At 37.9% G+C, this 17796-nt stretch overlaps 1 protein-coding gene across 1 annotated transcript in view; it reads left to right on the top strand.

Annotated features, from left to right (window-relative positions):
- TBCA (tubulin folding cofactor A) overlaps positions 1 to 14532 on the top strand; it is a 26765-nt gene extending 12233 nt beyond the window's left edge. The window contains exons 2-4 of the mRNA XM_030968876.1: positions 2919 to 3024; positions 10047 to 10133; positions 13378 to 14532. Of these exons, the coding sequence (XP_030824736.1) occupies positions 2919 to 3024; positions 10047 to 10133; positions 13378 to 13458 (274 nt within the window). The 3' untranslated portion in view covers positions 13459 to 14532. The remainder of the gene's footprint in view (positions 1 to 2918; positions 3025 to 10046; positions 10134 to 13377) is intronic.
- The last annotated feature ends 3264 nt before the right edge of the window (positions 14533 to 17796 follow it).

Raw genomic sequence — 17796 nt, 5'->3', positions numbered from 1 at the left:
ATATAGCTATGATAAAAAGTAATTCACATTAGTTCAATTTTTTTCTAAATTTTTGATTCTTCCAGTTAAAAGTTAAAGTTGCTAAACCTTATATGTTTTATGACACTGTAAAATGTCTGCTAAAGTTAAGCCTCTTGTGGTTTTTATGGTTTTTTAATTACCGAATAACCTGTGTTCTTGAAATGCACACAACTGCAATTTGACTACTGAGCTATTCTTACTCAGTTTACTGTGTATGGTCACACCATATATAAAGACATATCACTAGGTTGGAAGAGACCTTCAAGAGTGAGTCCACCCCATGCCCTAACACCTCAGCTAAACCATGGCACCAAGTGCTACATCCAGTCTTTTCTTAAACACATCCAGGGATGCTGACTCCACCACCTCCTCAGGCAGACCATTCCAGTACTTTATCACCCTTTCTGTAAAAAACTTCTTCCTAATATCCAACCTAGATTCTGGTTTGTATCCATTTAAATCTTTAAAAAAAAAAAACCAAGCTGTCCAACCAAACAAAAAACCCCTCCACCAAAAAAAAGACCCAAAACCAAAAAATGAACAAAAGACCACAAACAAAAACCCCACCCAACCCAGAATCTATTTTCCAGATAGAAAAGGGTTAAAGGAAGAAGACAGGAAAGTATCATGCAGGTTTTTTTGTGTAGATGTCTGCTGAAATTTTTAAAAGGTGATTAAGTGTTAGTATGTCTCCATTATGAAATTTCTCTTTATTTTTAAAATCAATTTGTCTACTTACTTAGTGTCTCCCCAAGCTATATAAGCAGTAGAAATGGCTTCATGACATCTAGGGAAAGGATCTAGTACAGGAAATGTCTTAAATCAGAACTTCTTTAATTGCATTAGGTATCAGCATCCCAATCTCATGAATGATAAGCAGAGCATGAACTTAGATAAATCTGAGTACTGAACAAAGTCCAGCAGAAAATTTGTCACAGAAAATGTTCTCATATTACACATTTCCTGTATATCTTTTTTTTAAAGCAGAATATTTCAAGTTCTTCTTGTGACATGTACAGCTACTACAGAAATAGGTCAATAAATACAGATGCAATTCTCAAGTATGCAGATGTGAGAAAGGTAGGCAAAAGTTCAAAACTAGGTGAGAACATGTAGTCTTTCCCTGTTTGATGAAAGTATACAGACTTGAGGGAACAGTGAGTTTGAAAAGTTAGTGTGCATAGGAGTTGTGAATGTGAAAATACAAATAATGTCATGCATTGAACCTTTTGTTTTGGCTAAAATTTAAAACAATGTAAAATGTTTCATTCAGAAGTATAAGTTGCCTTTAGTTCCAATGGGATACACATTTCAATAAGTGAATCACATAAAAACATTGTTCAGTCCACCTCTCCCCTTGCTCCTCAAGGGAATTTGCTGTTCTCATTCAGAAAAAGTCATCTGTTTCACGGGTTGATTAAAGTGAACTTTTTTGGAACCTAAAAGTAGCAAAGCAACTAATACTGTCTGGAATTAAATCAGGTAACCTTGATCAAACAATTAACTCATCCTCTATTAAATCAATATTTACTCATGCTAATACTGGAACTAGTTCCAATACTTGGAATTACAGCCACTCATTTAGTGTCTTTATTATTAGTAATTAGGTTCCTGTCTTTCTCCAGTTCTACTTCTCAAAGCTAGTACTTCGCTTATATGTAGAAAATGGCCTGGTCTATTGACCCAGAGTGCACGCTCTGCACACAGCTGAAGATGCTTTGTAAGGCTGACAGCCTTTTCTGGCTGTGTGACTCCATGAGGACTGAAGCAAGTTCAGGTGCATGTTGCTACAGCCTGGCTTAGAGTGACTGCTGTGGAGCCATGGCTTAGGGCTATTTTAGCAAATAAACTCTTGTAAATAACAGGGAGAGTTCCAGCTGTTGCATTATCAGTATATTCTCAATGGATTTTTTTTTTGTCATACAGCTGCAGTGGTGGTTTTGTGGCGGCTTCAGTTCACAGGGGTTCTTGACACCCCAATAGCATTCTGTCCATTCTCAGCACTCCTAGTAGGGCACTTAACTGTGACAAATTATGAACTAATTAACACTGATGCAATAATGTGGTCATGAAGCTCTCTACTAGACCTTTATTTATTCTCTTTTCATTGTATAATATATTCTTTGCTTCTTGAATCTGATTATGTTCTTTTGGATATTAAATTATCTTCAAACAATCTTGTATAGGTTGATCTTACCCTTGCTTGGGGAAGGATTTTTTTCAGTATGATTTCAGGTCTGCAGAAGTATCTCCATGTTTGTTCTGCTCCTGAACTAGCTGAAGAGAAATTGTTCCAGTATTTTAAAGATCCTGAAAGATGCTTTGGTTCATATCTAGTATTGCATAATCTAAGATATGCCTAATGAATATGTGTGATAAAGTGGGAGATGCAACAACGAAATTGCAGTAACAAATACTAAAGTTTGATACTGGGATTGCAATGTAATAGTTACAGTAGGACATCATATTAGACTAGCTTAATATTCCTCTGACCTTCAAACTTATTTATATTACTCTTGAATTTATGCTTGTTAGCAAAAAGCATCCTGGTCCCAAGTACGGGTCCATTATTATGATTAAATCATGGATTCCTTTTCCTTTGAAAGATGGGAAATAAAGAAAATTATTGGAATATAAGTTCTGGAACTGTTACTTTTGTCTGTGACCCCCAAATCAGCATCAAGATACGTGGAGAAAATACTCTTTTTATATTATAGCTAAATTTATCATTTCCTAGGTACAGGGGGTTTTTTTTGCAGTGGTTAAAAGCCTTTTTTTTATGAAATTGCGTATTATCTTCCAGACCTGTAACTTTTGAGTGGGGGGCTGTTTTCACTGATGTAACTTTTTGCTGTAATAGAATGAGACTAACACAACCACTTGGTTGTTAATTGCAGGCTGGCAAAAGAAAAAATTATGTATGAAAAAGAAGCAAAACAGCAAGAAGAAAAGATTGAAAAAATGAAAGCTGAAGCATGCGATGATTATGGAATTAAGAAGCAGGTAAACTATCCTAGAACTTGTTTTATACAATCCTTACTGGTTTGAATTTAATCATAGTCATCTTTAGAGAGAGGAATCTCCTGTACTTTTTTCTAGACTCATGTTATATAAATATTAGACTATAATTGTGACATAAAATCAGCCATAGAAATTTCTTTAAGGTGTTAAATTACAAGGATTATAGTTAATATGTATGTATATGATTATTTAGTACTTCATGTCACGATGACTGTTACTCACTAACTGTGTGTGAGGCCATCATGAACTCTTTCTTGGAAATACGGAGAACCTGTAGTGAATATGTGGTCTTGGTGGATGCAGGTAAACCAAGTGCTTGCTGCTAACCAGAAATGTTCGAGCAAAATGACAATGCCCAATAGTTATTATGGAAGGGGAAACATTTCAGCTCTTGAGTATCCTGTTTTACTCACCAGCATCCTTTTGGTAAAATCACAAACCTCAGAGAAAGAAAGCAGTGTGAAGCTGCTGGAGTTTGTAGTGAAGTCATAGATTAGGAGGGGGCATGCTGTACTTGGGTCTGCTCAAGAGTATGGTTTAGTGTCACTGTTAAGTATGATTACATTTTTTCTTGGAAGGTTTACCACAAGGATAGTGGTTGGAGACTGTTGGTACATACCCTTTTGGGAGAAAAAGTGTCACATCTACTCACAAGAGGAACTTGGGTTTGGGAGATTGGTGTTTATTCTTTACAGAAGTGTGAAATGTCTGTGTTTCACTGTGGTCCTCATATTATTTCAACTAACTATGTTATCTTTTGATTATGTTTTTTGTCCAAGTATTTCCAAGATGTTTCATCTCAAATCTTCACAGAAATCAAAACTGTACTAAAATTATTTTCACTTAATAGTAGTAAACATAACCTTCTGGAATCCTGTCTTTATTTTTAAACAATGGAAGAATAGGTTAAACAAAATTCAAATACAAAATTAGCAAAAGATAGGAGAAAGCCTTTTTAGAAAAAGTTAAACCAACTTTTTTAGTAAATTCATATTTCAGTTCATATATCTATGTCCTGCCTTGCTTTCATTATGCCATGGGAATGAAATACAAATGAAGAATTTGTATACAAATAAAGATTTGTATTTATGGAGCAGACTTTTCTTCTGCCTCACCAGACTGAGACTTGAAGATCTACAAAACAATAACCTTTCTGAAGATCTGGTGCTAACAAGAACTAATCAGTTAAATTCCTATTTTTAGTGTTGCCCATTCATCAGATTATTTGACTGTGTGGTATTTCCATGGTATTTTCACAGTGACCTGCAAGATGTCACGGAAGTCAAAACCAGTGATGGCTGTGAACTTCTGCTGAAATTGTTACCTACTGCTTGAAAATCTTTCTAGAGACCAATGACAAAAGCCTTCACAGAAAACAGTCTTGATTCATTCAGAAATTGCCTGATCCACTTTGAAAGCAATCAGATTCTCCAATGAGGTTTTCGCTTCTTGTTTATTTAGCGCACTTTGCATTCTGGAAGTTAATATTTTAGGTTATTAAAAATTTGGAGACTTCAAAGAAAGTTATATGGTTCCAGGAGAGTTTGCTCAGAACAATATTTTGGATACAGTAAAGACTTTGAGATCTTTTTCAGAAAAAATATCTGTAGTTACCCATTTTAAGAATTGCTTCTAGTTAATCTCTAATTTCCATTCTAGGGTGCATAACTCTTAAAATACAGTTGTAATCTTTATCTTGGTAAATGAAAAGTAACATTTGGGGGATGGGAATGAATTCAGTTACTTGAGACTAGGAGAATAGTTTTAACTATTAGTTTAGCTGAGGTATTGACTAAATCATATGTATGTGTGTGTGTGTATTTATGTATTTATATACATGCACAAATCAATCCAGAGTTCAGACAGGGATTCTTAAAAAGCCTAAAAGCAATGCTTTCTCTTGATATAGTACTGTTTTCATTTAGCTTTCTAGTTATAACTCAGAACATACAGTTTTGCATACAAAAGTGAATACGGAAAATTTCACTTTAAAGTGGAAAATACCATTCTTACAGCATATGTAGTCTTTAGAGTATGTCTGGTCTGTAATGAGGGATCAGTCCCTTTTTAGAACAATAGGTTTTGATTCAGTATTTTTCTCCTAACTCCTTATGCATTGGGGCAACTCATGGTTCCAATGGACTCAAGTCTTCTCTAGCTGAGGCAGTGACCATCTGGGATGGTTGGCAATTGTAACACGCTAGTCCTCGCCTGAATGTCCAGAAGGACTTGCTTAATGAGGAGCAGATTCAATACCAGGAAAACAAAAAGGACTATTTTCTTGCAATGCTGTTTGATGCTGAAGATTCCATTGTAGTGTGCAAGAAGACTTTGTTGTGATAATAAATATTAAAATACTTCTGATTTATCCCACCAGGTGCAAATTCTGCTTATAGTTTCTCTGGGTAGCAAGAAGTAGTGTAGTTCTAACTCCCTACCAATTTTGTCTTAATGAAGTCTTAGTTTCTATGAAGTTATAATAATTCTCAATACATGAAGACTTTCCACAGGACTTCATAATACTACTTTAATAGAGAATTTTCACACAGTATCATTCAAGTGCAAACTCTAATGATAGAAACCTGTAGCTTTCTGTATTTCTGTGGTTGTTGATGTTCATATATAAATAAATATCTTTTCACAGCTCATGCTTTTATTTTGAGACTTGTGAGCCGGGGGAAAGCATCCCTCTCTCTGGGGTTGTAGATATACTCTGGTGGTTTTGCTAATTGGCAACATTTCTACTGATAAGTGAGTGGTAAATTTTCAGTTTTTTGAATGCAATTCTACAGTTCCAAGTTACTTCTTGAGTTTTGTTATTTCTAGATGAATTAAAAATCCAGTGGATTTAACACAGAATTTAATCTCTGCTTGTCAAAAGTACCTAAGAGTATATAAAGTACATCTTGCTCATACAGTTTTTTTCCAGTATTTGTGAAAACTGCAATATTTCTCTTGCTTTGTTGAGTGAAAGAGTGCCTTCTGAAACAGCTAAAAAGACATGCATTTGGAAATTATGTGCTGTTTTGGAAAATAATGTGAAAGATGGTAATTTGCTGCTGATCTTGGTGGTGGTGGATTTCTTGCTGAAAGGAAGGTTGTAATGTTCTAGAACTTTTAAAATGTCTTTTTAGCCTCAAAGAAATACTCTGGTTAGTTGGCTTTTTACATGCTTAGCTCTTTCCAACCACCCACCTGATTGGTTCAAAGTTCCTTTCTTCTCACAGATTGAGTAAAATTAGATTAAATGTGCAGTTTTACATCAGTCTCATTATTTGCATAAGTACTTTTTCTGCCCCCTAAGAATAGATGATCTTTGTTTAATAATATGAATTCTAGCTCTAGATCCTTGGTAAAGTGGCAGTGGAGATGCAAGTGAAGACCTAATGCTTCTCCTTGTATTTTGACACTATCCTTAACAAAAGCGCAGTTTGTTTACTGGAAAGCCAGCAACTTGGAATTCTCTGGACCAAGTACTATACAGTATCCCTAACACAGACCTGGTATTAAAGATGCATTCAAACTTTATGAAAGAAACCAAATTATGAAAACCATATTCATTACTGTGATCCTCGTTTTCCAAAGAGTGCTTTCCTTCTTATCTAGGCAGATATAGTACCTTTTGGATTCTAGACTTTATGTCTTTAATGTCCTAAAGTGATCTGCTTTAGAAGAAACAGAATTGGATCTTACCTGAGAGGAGCTGCAAAAAAAACTCATGTGAAATACCAAGGGTTTTCTCCTGCTCCATCAGTTTTCATGCTAGAGGCGGTAGGTAGTTCATTGTTGACACGTGGCCATTTCTTGAAGCACTCAAGCACTGTAGAATCAAAACAGTGTTCCCCAGTTTTTTATTGCAAGGTCTTTCAGGAGTCTTTTGATCAATGTATTTGACAACTTGCCTACAGCAAGTGTGCTGTTGTATCCTGTATTTGTGGATAGTTCAAGCTTCTTTCGGGCCTGAAAGCAAGCAGAACTCATAAAATTGTGTTTCCTACAGTTCTTGTGTGCATTTATGGAGTTTTTTTGTGTCGATATTCACCTTAATGCTGTATCTCCTTTGAGTTCCCTATGCCTATCTTCTTGCTACATTATCTATGCTGTACTACTCCATAGATCCCTACACCACAATCCTGGCCAAGTACACTGATATTTACCAAGGCCCAGTACCTTGATACTACCCTGTTTACTACTGAGATGAGAAGTACTGCCATGGTGGATTTGAGCTACAAATATGGATTAGCCTACCAGTAGCCTTAGCATGATTATTTATTGTATGCTACTAATCTTACTTAGTGGGATTACTAAATTTTGGAACCTTTGGTTTCTGTAGTACTTAGAGATTACTTTTTTTCTTTTAGTCCCTGTCCTTCCACCAGATATGGCTGTAATTAGTCAATGGATTCCAAGTGCTTTACAGACTTTTTGAGGAAAAGTAGTTCAAACCAGTAGCACTTGTTTTAGCAAACAATTTTCTACATGTCTTTTCCTTACCTCTGCCATCTTTGAGTAGATCCATACTGTTAGGATTATCTGTGCAATAGAAAACAGGCAAGTGATTATGTGACAATATTTAAAAGCCAGACTATATATTCATTTTTGTGTATATAATTGGTACCTATATGACACATTTACATTTGTCATGGTTTTTAGCCTACCTTTTCTGTTCAGAACACCACTCTTTTCACATGAAACAATACTGGCATCATACCCTGTGACCCAGTAGTATAACAGGGTGTCCTTCTAAGAGCAAGGAGAACCCTATGGAATTTGTTTGGGGTTTTTTGTTTTGTTTTGGGGTGGAGTTTTTTGTTGCTTTCAAATTATTTGTGGATCTACATATCTCTAAATCTCTTGGTTACATGTGGGTCAGTTGGGAAAAAAACCCAAATCAACATACTCTGCTTCTTTTTTTGAAGCTGATAAAACTAATATCTCTCCCTCCCTCATTATTATTACTGCATTTTTAAAAGTTATGAAATTGCTCTTATCTCAGCCCACAAGGTGTACCTTTTCTTCCTGTTGTCTTCTCCCCACTAGGCTGGGGGCAGGAGCAAGTGAGCTGCTGCCTGGTACTTAGTTGCTGGCTGGGGTTGAATAATAGTCTTTAGCTGGAGTTGGAATTGCTCTGGTCTGGTCAATGGAATTTGAGTTGCTGCAGTGCATGTCACAGGGATGGAAATGGCTGCAGTTTCTGGCATTGGAATTTGGGTGGCTATATTGCTTGTCACCCTTACAGTTCCATCTGAAAGTTGGGCAGAATTTTTATAGAATTTAAAGAATAAACACTTCTAAAAATCCAGTCAAAAAGCTTATATAATTATTTGAACTTTTGACTTTACTATGTATATTTGTACCAGTAAATAGTCTTATCTGGGATTATCAGCATTACTTGAAAAGAAATTGGTTTATGCAGAAGTTAAATCATAACAGTGCATAAAATTCCTGTTCTAGTCTCCAGCTGTTTGCACCTACTGAAAATAGTTCTAGGATTTATCATCTTTCAGATTTTTATTCATCATTGCACTGCTGGCACATATAAATAAAACTTGGGTAACCGTTTGGAAATCAGTCAAATATTGTTTTGAATAGAATTATTTGGGTAGATTTGTTTATTTCTTAGAGCAGGTGGGACTATAGCTTATAGATTCAAGATTTACATGCCTTCCCAGTAGTGGCACATACCAAATAAGTTACTAATTTCATATTATCTGTTTAACAAGCTTTACAACACACAAATATTTCATATCTGTGTGGCACAAGGAAGTAATTATTGGATATTCTCACTCTTGTAGGTATTCTACTACATAAAGCAAAAGGCATCATATCATGCAGTTTATGGTACACCTCATTCTATGGCTGTTACATTGATGAAAGTGTAAAATTAGAAACTAAAATTTTTTCTCTCAAAACCAAATGGTCTAAGTGACACTTAAAAACTTGTTGATAATATCTTGTTACACAAAGTCTTTCTGAATACATAAATGCATTCTTAGCTGCAGCTTAACATCCCTTTTACAATGACTTTTTAATATAGCAGCATTAATACTAGCTGGATGATACAACATAGAAATGACAGAAAGAAAAAAGCCATTTAAAGAGAAGGCTTTCTGTGGCAGGTTGTCCTGAATGGAGATGTTTCATATCTAAATATCTAACAGATTTTAATTCCTAAATAGATTTAATGTTAGAACAACTCTACACATCTTTTCTTCTCAGTGTTTGGTGTTCACATCCAGAAATGCTCCATGAAATAAATGTTCCCTTTCTTAAAACTGACATTGTTTTCTTTAGGAGGTGGCAGGATTTTCAGATTCAGTGGGGTGCCAGTTTAGTAATTTTGTTCAAAGTGCATGGTGAGAATAATCTTTCTCCTAAAATGAAGCACAAGGATATGTAATAACTTTTTATGCATGATAAGCATCAAAAATATGAGCCTGCTGGTCTTTGCTTTTCATTTTTCTTTACCTTTGTCTTTCAGTCAGAGCCTCCTGCAGTCTGCACACAATGTGATCAATAACTCAATAACTTTTTTCATGCAGTAATTATCTCTATGGGGTATTATCTGAACATTCTTTTTCTTTATTACCCAAAAGATGCAGGAGATATTTATATAACCAGCTGATCCCCTTTTGGATGAAGCTGCTTCATGACAGCAGGAGAAAGTTTGTTCTAAATACACTTTTTAACAAATGCTGAAAACCTTACTAAGCTGTACTTTTTGGCCAAGGGAAAGATTATTCTGAATACTGTCTTGCACTTAATACTTGATATTCAGTTAAGCATAGAGTAAATGGAAATGTGCTGTAAATTAACAGACTTATAAGCAATTATGCTAAGTGAATTCTTTTAAGAAAAGAAGCCTATTCAGAAGATACGTGCAATTGTTCTGAAGTTCCTAGATAATGACTAGATTGCTGATTTTTCAGAGTAAAAATTTATCCTACAAGATAATGTTGCTATCTGGAACATATTCTAATTTCATCTTCTTCTGATTTTCACAGATCGAGATCTTACAAGAGTCACGAATGATGATTCCAGACTGCCAACGCAGACTTGAAGTTGCATATGCAGAGCTTACTCAACTACTAGTGAGTATTGCATCACACCCCAACTGATGAAGAAGTGCTGCAGTTCCTGGATAAACAACTGTAGCAAATGAAAACTGGATTAGAGAATTTTCTGTAGGTCCCAAGACCAGCATCCTATAAGATACCAGTATTTTGCTTTTGATAGCAGTCTTTGCAGATTTGGTCTTCAGTCTGTGGAGACTGTGTGTGTTAGAAGCTGTCCTTAATGTAATGTATGTTGAACATGCACTTATCCCAGACTGTGAAAATGGACTCCTATGCTAGTTCCCTCATCAGAAAAATCAGTTCACCTACTTCAGGTTTTATAGATAGTATAAATGTATATAATATGCTTGTAGGGAACTGAAATTGTCAAGTACTTTGGTTACTACTCATATTATGCTATGGACAAGTCACAGGAGTCCTTGCTGAGTATTGCTTAATGTTTTATTAGTGAAGTGAACAGTACTGCCCTGCTTTTTAAGATAAAAATACCTTTAGGAATAAAGAGTATGTTGTACAAATAGATTCACTGAACCTATACTGTGTTTGGAGATTATCATGCTTATTTTAAAAGCTGCCTTCTCATCAAGAATTCAACTACACATGTTGGTGCACAATAAATGGAATTGTGAGGCTAAAAATATACATCCTAAATTATGTCCCAGATACCGTGATGGCTAAAATGCAAATACTTTTTTAATGGAGAAGTCAAGGTGTACTAATCTCAGGTAGTCTGCCTCTACTGTTTGCCAAAATAAATTCTCAGTACCTGGGAGGATTTAGGGTCTTTTTGTCATTCAACTAGTGACTGAACAGTGAGTCTAAATTTCAGTAGCATGCAGAAATGGTGCTGTTGATCCATAGTATGCAAACCTAAAACAAGGAATGGGGACAGTTACTATTGCTGTTAAGAATTTGGAAGTCTTCATGTGTTTCTTTTTGTGCTTAGCTCACCTTCAATGCATTTATTAAAATGTACTGTATCCTAGTATGTTTTTTAATTGTCAGTCTACTTAAGCATTTTTCTAAGAGTACTCTTAATCTGAAGTTTGTTCTTACTCATCCCTTGGTTTTAGATATTCAACACTTATCAAATAAAGGTATGCATAGGTCAAATCCACTTGCACATGACAGCCATTATCTGGGACCTTAAGCAGGACAAAAGAATTTACCTGTGCTTTGATTAACATAGAATGTGTGTTTTCAAAAATTATATATTCCTCATTTCATAGAATGGTTTGGGTTGGAATGAACCTTCAAAGGTCATCTATTCCAACTCCCTTGCAATTACCAGGAACATCTTCAACTACATCTGGTTGCTTAGAGCTCCATCCAGCCTGACACCGAGTATTTACATGGATGTGACACCTACCACCTCTTTGGGCAACCTGTCCCTGTTCTTCACCACCCTCCACAGTAAAAAACTTGTCCTTTTTATCTAGTCTGAATCTATTCTCTTTTAGTTTAAAACCATCACTGCTTGTCCTGTCACAACAGGCCCTACAAAAAGTCTGTCCCCGTCTTTCCTGTAGGCCCCCATTAAGTACTGAAATGCTGATGTGAGGGCTGCCCAGAGCCCTTCTCTTCTCCAGGCTTTACAAACCCAACTTTTAGCCTGTCCAGAAAGGAAGGTGCTCCATCCCTCTGATCATCTTTGTGGCCTCCTCTGTGTAGTAAACTCCCTGGACATGGGCAAAGCCCCATGGAGAATTGAACAATAGGAATGCTGAGACAGCAACTTTAGTTCCTGACTCCCTGACCTCCGCCCCTAAGCTTATCCCTGTAACCCTATAGGCTATGTTACTTTAACCTTTTTAAGGGTCAAACCAGATTTAAGGGTCAAATCTGGATTCCCCCTAATCCTATAAAAGAGGCATATTTTAGCCCATTTGGGAGAAGAAGAGCTGACCCGGGACGCTTTGCATCCCCTCAATAAAACCATCGCTGCAGAACCCCCGAGCGCCTCTCCTTCTCCTCTCTCTCCATCTGCTGCAGCCTCAGCCCGGGCGCACCACTGCCTAGCAAGCAAGAGCTGAAATCGTGAGAGCTTGCAATCGCTGTAAGAGCTGATAACCACCATTGCTTGCTAGCGGGTGGCCCCGCAGCGTCGGCCTGAGCTAAGCCTGGCAACTCGGGCACTTGGTCCCCCTGGGGACGGGGCTCCCGATATAATAAAGGCCATAACAGAGGCTTTTATTATTACCTTTGGACTCCCTCCAGCAGGTCCCTGTCCCTCCTGTGCTGCGAGCCCAGAGCTGATGCAGCACTGCAGGTGGGCTCTCAGCAGAGCAGAGCAGAGGGGCAGAATCCCCTCCCTGGCCCTGCTGCCCACACTGCTCTGGATGCAGCCCAGGACACGTGTGGCTCTCTGGGCTGGGAGTGCCCATGGCTGGCTCATGTGCAGCCTCTCACCCACCAGCACCCCCAAGCCCTTCTGGGCAGGGCTGCTGGGATCTGTTCATCCCCAGCCTGTGCTGGTACCAGGGCTGCTCTGACCCACATGCAGCACCTTGCACAATGGCCTTGTTAAAACACATGAATTTTTCCATGGGCCCACTTCTCAAGCTTGTCCAGGTTCCTCTGGATAGCATCCCATTTCTCAGTTGCATCAGCTGAGCTACTCAGCTTGGTGTTATCTGCACATTTATGGATCTTACTTTCTGTGTCATTAATGAAGATATTAAATAACACTGGTCACCCTACAGAGCCCTAAAGGACACCACTGGTGGCTGATCTCCATCCAAACATTGAGTCATTGACCAGTTCTCTGGCTGTGACCATCCAGCTAATTCCTTATCCAGTGAAGAGCCCACCCATCAAATCCACTTCAATTTAGAGAAGGATGTTGTGGGGGGACCATATAGGCCACAAAGACAATTCCCTTTTTGCTGTCTTTAAGGACTTCACCTGACTGCCATGACTTTTCAAATGTCACGGAGAGGAGCATGGCAACTGCATCAGGCAATTCCTCCAGGACTCTGGGAAGCATCTTGTCAGGTGCCATAGACTTAGGTACCTCAGATTCAAGTTCCTCAGGTTGTCATGAACCTGATCTTTACTTACAGTGGGAGACACTTGGCTCTCCCAGCCCCTGTTTCGTAGTCCATCCAGTTGAGACGTGTAGGAAGATGCTGCCAGTAAGACAGAAATATTGTTTAGTACCTCAGCTTTCTCCATATTTGTTAGCAGTTTTTTACCTTCTTAAATTTAATCCCACAGCAGTTATTTTCAGAGTACTCAAAAATGTTGCTTTTGATTACAGGAAAATGAAAAAGAATTGGAAGAAGCTGAAGAGTATAAAGAAGCACGTTCCATACTGGAGTCAGTGAAGCTGGAAGCCTAGCTGTTTTCCAGTTCTCTCTTTATATGCATTAGCACGGGGTCCATTCCACAGTTTCATTTGACTATGGCTCTACTACTTTTGTTGACTTGCTAAAGTTCCCTTTATGCAAACTGAGCTTTCTCTAACTGCAAGGTGCATCAAATAAAGAATATTCTGAAACATTTGTGTGTTCCATATTCGGGCAAAATAGATGTATGTCCAGTTCACCTCAATTTAAAAAAAAAGGAAAAATAAAGCCCATTTAAAGTAAGTGTAATAGTTAATATAGAGAACTTAAATCTGAACAATTCAGGCTAAGAAACAAAGTTTGGCTATGTGAGGGACCAGTAAATACTTTAGAATGAAACATCATTATAGAATAGTTTGGGTTGGAAAGGTTCCATCTAGTTCCAACCCCAACATGGGCTTCAGAAGCACCTTATATTTGAAATAATATACATTACAGCATAAAAATCTGTACTGAAAGAGAAGGTAGAGCAAATAACCCTTCCCAGTCACCTACCTTTTTTCTATGGTGCAATTTTTCTGTAGTTTTTTCAAGTATGTACTCCTTGTTTATCTTTGAGTCCAAGGCAAGAGCTCACTCCAGATCTTTCTCAATGTGCATGGCACTAAGTCGAGCCCAATTCATACAACTTCCATGCATCAAAATTCTTCTGCTTTTCCGGAAACAGGATTTAGCAGGTGACTAGTATATTGTGAGTTGCATCTGCTAATAACAGTTCTGGACTAAATGCTTTTCTTGAGAGCACTTTGGCCTAAGCGATATTTTTTTTGAACAAAGTTCAAACCCCAGGACACAAAAGAGAGCTAAGGGGAACTAATGGGTAAGGGAACAACACTTAGTCTGCCCGGAAGACCATTAAAACACTATGTACAAAAGCTGTGTTTTTTTCAGAGTAGCTTCTCTAAAGCAAATAGTAAGTTCTGTTGATAAACAAGAAAGCTTTTTACATTAGTTTTTCTAGTTTGAAAGTGTTCTGGCATGTTTCTTAAAGGCAACACAAAGCACAGTGTACCTTATGTGTGGTGCTAAATTAAATATTCAATAAAATTCTTTGTTAATTTGCCTGAGTTTGAGTAAACTGCTGTTTCAGTACTTATTTATGTACCTTAAGCACATTTAGAGTGATGTCTACTTCTCCATCACTCTTAAGCACTGCTCTGAAAGATCAACACCAAAAGATCCCTGATTGGATCAGTAAGAATGATCTATTTTTGAAGTGACCCCAGACCAGTACCTTAGAGGGCTGAGAGGTGAAACCTGTTTTGACAGTACAGTTCCATAAGAGAACATGCCTGTCTTCTTACCAGCATTGTGTTCTAGGCATGGAAGTGCCAAGCAGACACTGCCTGGGTCACAGCACATACGAACTGCTGTTGAGGAAAACATCCGTCTTTGAACACTCATTCACCCAGTTGAATGACCAGTCTGTGACCTTCACTGGGAAAGGTGGCTGGAGTGCACAAAGTGGATCATGTGTCTCAGCTGAGAGACTGCAGCATGAGTCTGCTTGCAGCCATTGAGTGGAGTATGGTGAATAAATACTGAGCTGAAAAGGAAGTGTAAGGAAAATGCCAAGTCTGCTGGGTAAAGCAGGGTTTAAAATAAAAAGTGCTCTTCAGAAGAAGAAAGAATATCTGCTTCTGGAAAACAAGCCCAAACAAAAATTATGTGCAGTTGCTCAGTACCACAAAAAATGCATATGAAAGCTAAACAGGTGTTACCTATAGTGGCTGAAGGAAAGCAGGATTGTCACAGGGCTTAAGCTGGCATTTAGAATGAAAGTCACATAGCCTTTAACTACCACACAAGCTTTAGGAAAAGTTTCTTAGTGCAGTAGTTTCTAGGGTGAGTGGTTTCTCACGTTTGCCTAATATGTCTCTGTCCAAGTCATTTCCTAGCTCCCTATTACTCCATCATGGACCAAGATGATACTCTGCCCTACCACTAAATTCTCTAAAAATGAGCATTTTCTGTAGTACAGGAAGTAGCCAGCCTCCCTGATGAAAATCAAGGTATGTTCACACCTGAAAATACTGTCTCCAGATGCCTGTGGAACTGTCTTCTGAAGGCAGCATGTTTTCAGACTGCCAACATCCTTTAGAAGACGGAAAGAGCTAACTGTACACAAGTATTTTGGAAAACAGTGAAAACTACTAAAAAGACTGAAATCCAGAAAAAGCATAAACCACACAGAGCTTTTCTATTTCCCTGTAACAACATCCTGTTTTGGCAACCCACCTTCCTCATCTCTGGTGAAACCTTTCAATGAAGCTGCAGTCAGTCTGTGTTCTAACACTTGGGGCATGAGGGGTGGGGGTCCTTGCTCTAACTCAAGAGGTTCAGATCAAGGAAGAGGCTCAATAACTGAGCCATACTTACTCCTAATAGACTAGGGTCCTCAGAATTGCCACATTAGTGTGACAGGTGGCTGCACAGCTTCTTAAGACTGGGCAATCACCAAGAATTTACCACTAAAATTGGATGGGCTGATCATCCCAAAAGGTACAGTTCTCTTCAATGCACCTGTATGACAGAAGAAGTAGAATAGCAAGTGTGTGCATTTAATATGTGGGTGATACAAGGGTGTTCCAAGTATCTTCAAGGACAATATCAGAAATCAAAAGGTTCCTGACAAACTGGAGAAAATTTAAAATACTTCTTTTAGTAAGGACACATTTAAATAAGAAACTAAAGCAAACTTACACATGGCAGCAGCAATTTTCTACTGCACCAACATAGGAAAAAGTAAATGCTGGATACCATTTCAGAGAGATATAGAAGAATTTTAGTGTATTACATGCAAAACATCAGTTTAGCTCATAAGACATGGGCAACAACCTTTACTCTCTTCTTTTTATTAGAAAGGTTTTGTCTAGAAGCTGCAACTAAAAGGGATGAACAAATAATGATTCAGAGGAAAACAGTGAAAACTACTAAAAAGACTGAAAAATGGTCTGTGCAAAAGAAGGAACAAATCCACACATTTTAGCCCAGAAAGTACTGAGGGTAGCAGTTGTAATAATCTTCAAGCATAAACAGAATTACAGAGGAAAATAATAATTTTTTCTTGGCTGACAGAGTAAGATGCAATGAACTTGAGTTACAATGAGGAGAAAAAATATTGGACAGGTTCCTTCCTTAGGAAACAGCTAAGACAAATGAAGCTCTGAAAGAGACTGCCCATGGAGGCTGTTGGAGCTGCCTTCCTAGAGGTCTTCTCTTGACCAGGCTGCTCAGTCACTCATGACCACTGGGACCTGCCTCATATTTACACATTAGGGAAAAGCATCAAAAGGTGGATGAGCATTCATCCTTTCTCAACAACACTTCTCACTCAAAAATACAATAGAGTTGTTACACAGCTGAAATTAATGACTTTGAATACAGCACAGAGGAGCTCCCCAGAGTTCCCTTAAAGGAGACAATTCAGTGATACTTACCTGACTTTTCAGATGTTGCACTGCACATTACAACACAGGACACAAAGAAGGTGAAAATGGTCTTCCTTAAAGAAAGGACCAGATGAACTAATTTTTTCTGACTTTCCACTTCCTATTCACATTTCTGAACACTCATCAAACACACACAATGGTCAAAAATACTTCAGGTTCCCACTTGTCATTTTATTTTATGTGTTAATTTGTGCACAAATGAGCTCATTCAGGGTAAAGATAGGAAGCAAGTTTGAAGTGCAGCTGAAATCAGAAGGATGGAACTTGCAAGGTAAGAATTGAACTGTGAGGCCTGCTGGAAAAAACTGCAAGGGAAGTAGCAAATTTAGTTCAAAGAAGAAAATGTTTTGTCTATGGCCTAACCATCTTAACAACCCTTCTCCCATCTGATCTCTGAGGGAACCCACTTCTAAGGATGCTGAACAGAAAATACAAAGGAGAACCACTTCTGGGTTCTCTTCCATGTACAGTCTTGGCTGTGCTCAGTTACCACATGTAACGGGGAGCTCACAATAAATCCAAATTATGGGCTTAGGACTTCAGAGGTGATGGTGAAAGGGATATATAATTGCCACCTTCCACAGTTTTCTGAACACAAATTCAACCACAGTGAAAAAACAGCTCTTGAACTGTGCAGACTGCCTGCTAGCACATCTCAGCAGCCAGCCTTTCAGGGCAAACATCACCACTCTAGAACCACTCAACATTATCTTTAAAAGAAAAAAAAAAACTTCTACAACAGTTTCATTTTCTTACTGTTCTGAAGTTACTGTAGATGTTACATTAAATGGAAGGAAACCCAGTAACCCACAGAAAGAGCCTCAATTAATAAGGTTAACAGAGGCTGAACTGGTTGAAATTGGAAAAATAAGCACATTA

Source organism: Camarhynchus parvulus, chromosome Z, assembly GCF_901933205.1.
Source record: "Camarhynchus parvulus chromosome Z, STF_HiC, whole genome shotgun sequence".
NCBI lineage: Eukaryota > Metazoa > Chordata > Aves > Passeriformes > Thraupidae > Camarhynchus > Camarhynchus parvulus.
Note: the sequence above shows the minus strand (reverse complement) of the source record. Positions and strands in the feature narration are given on the sequence as shown.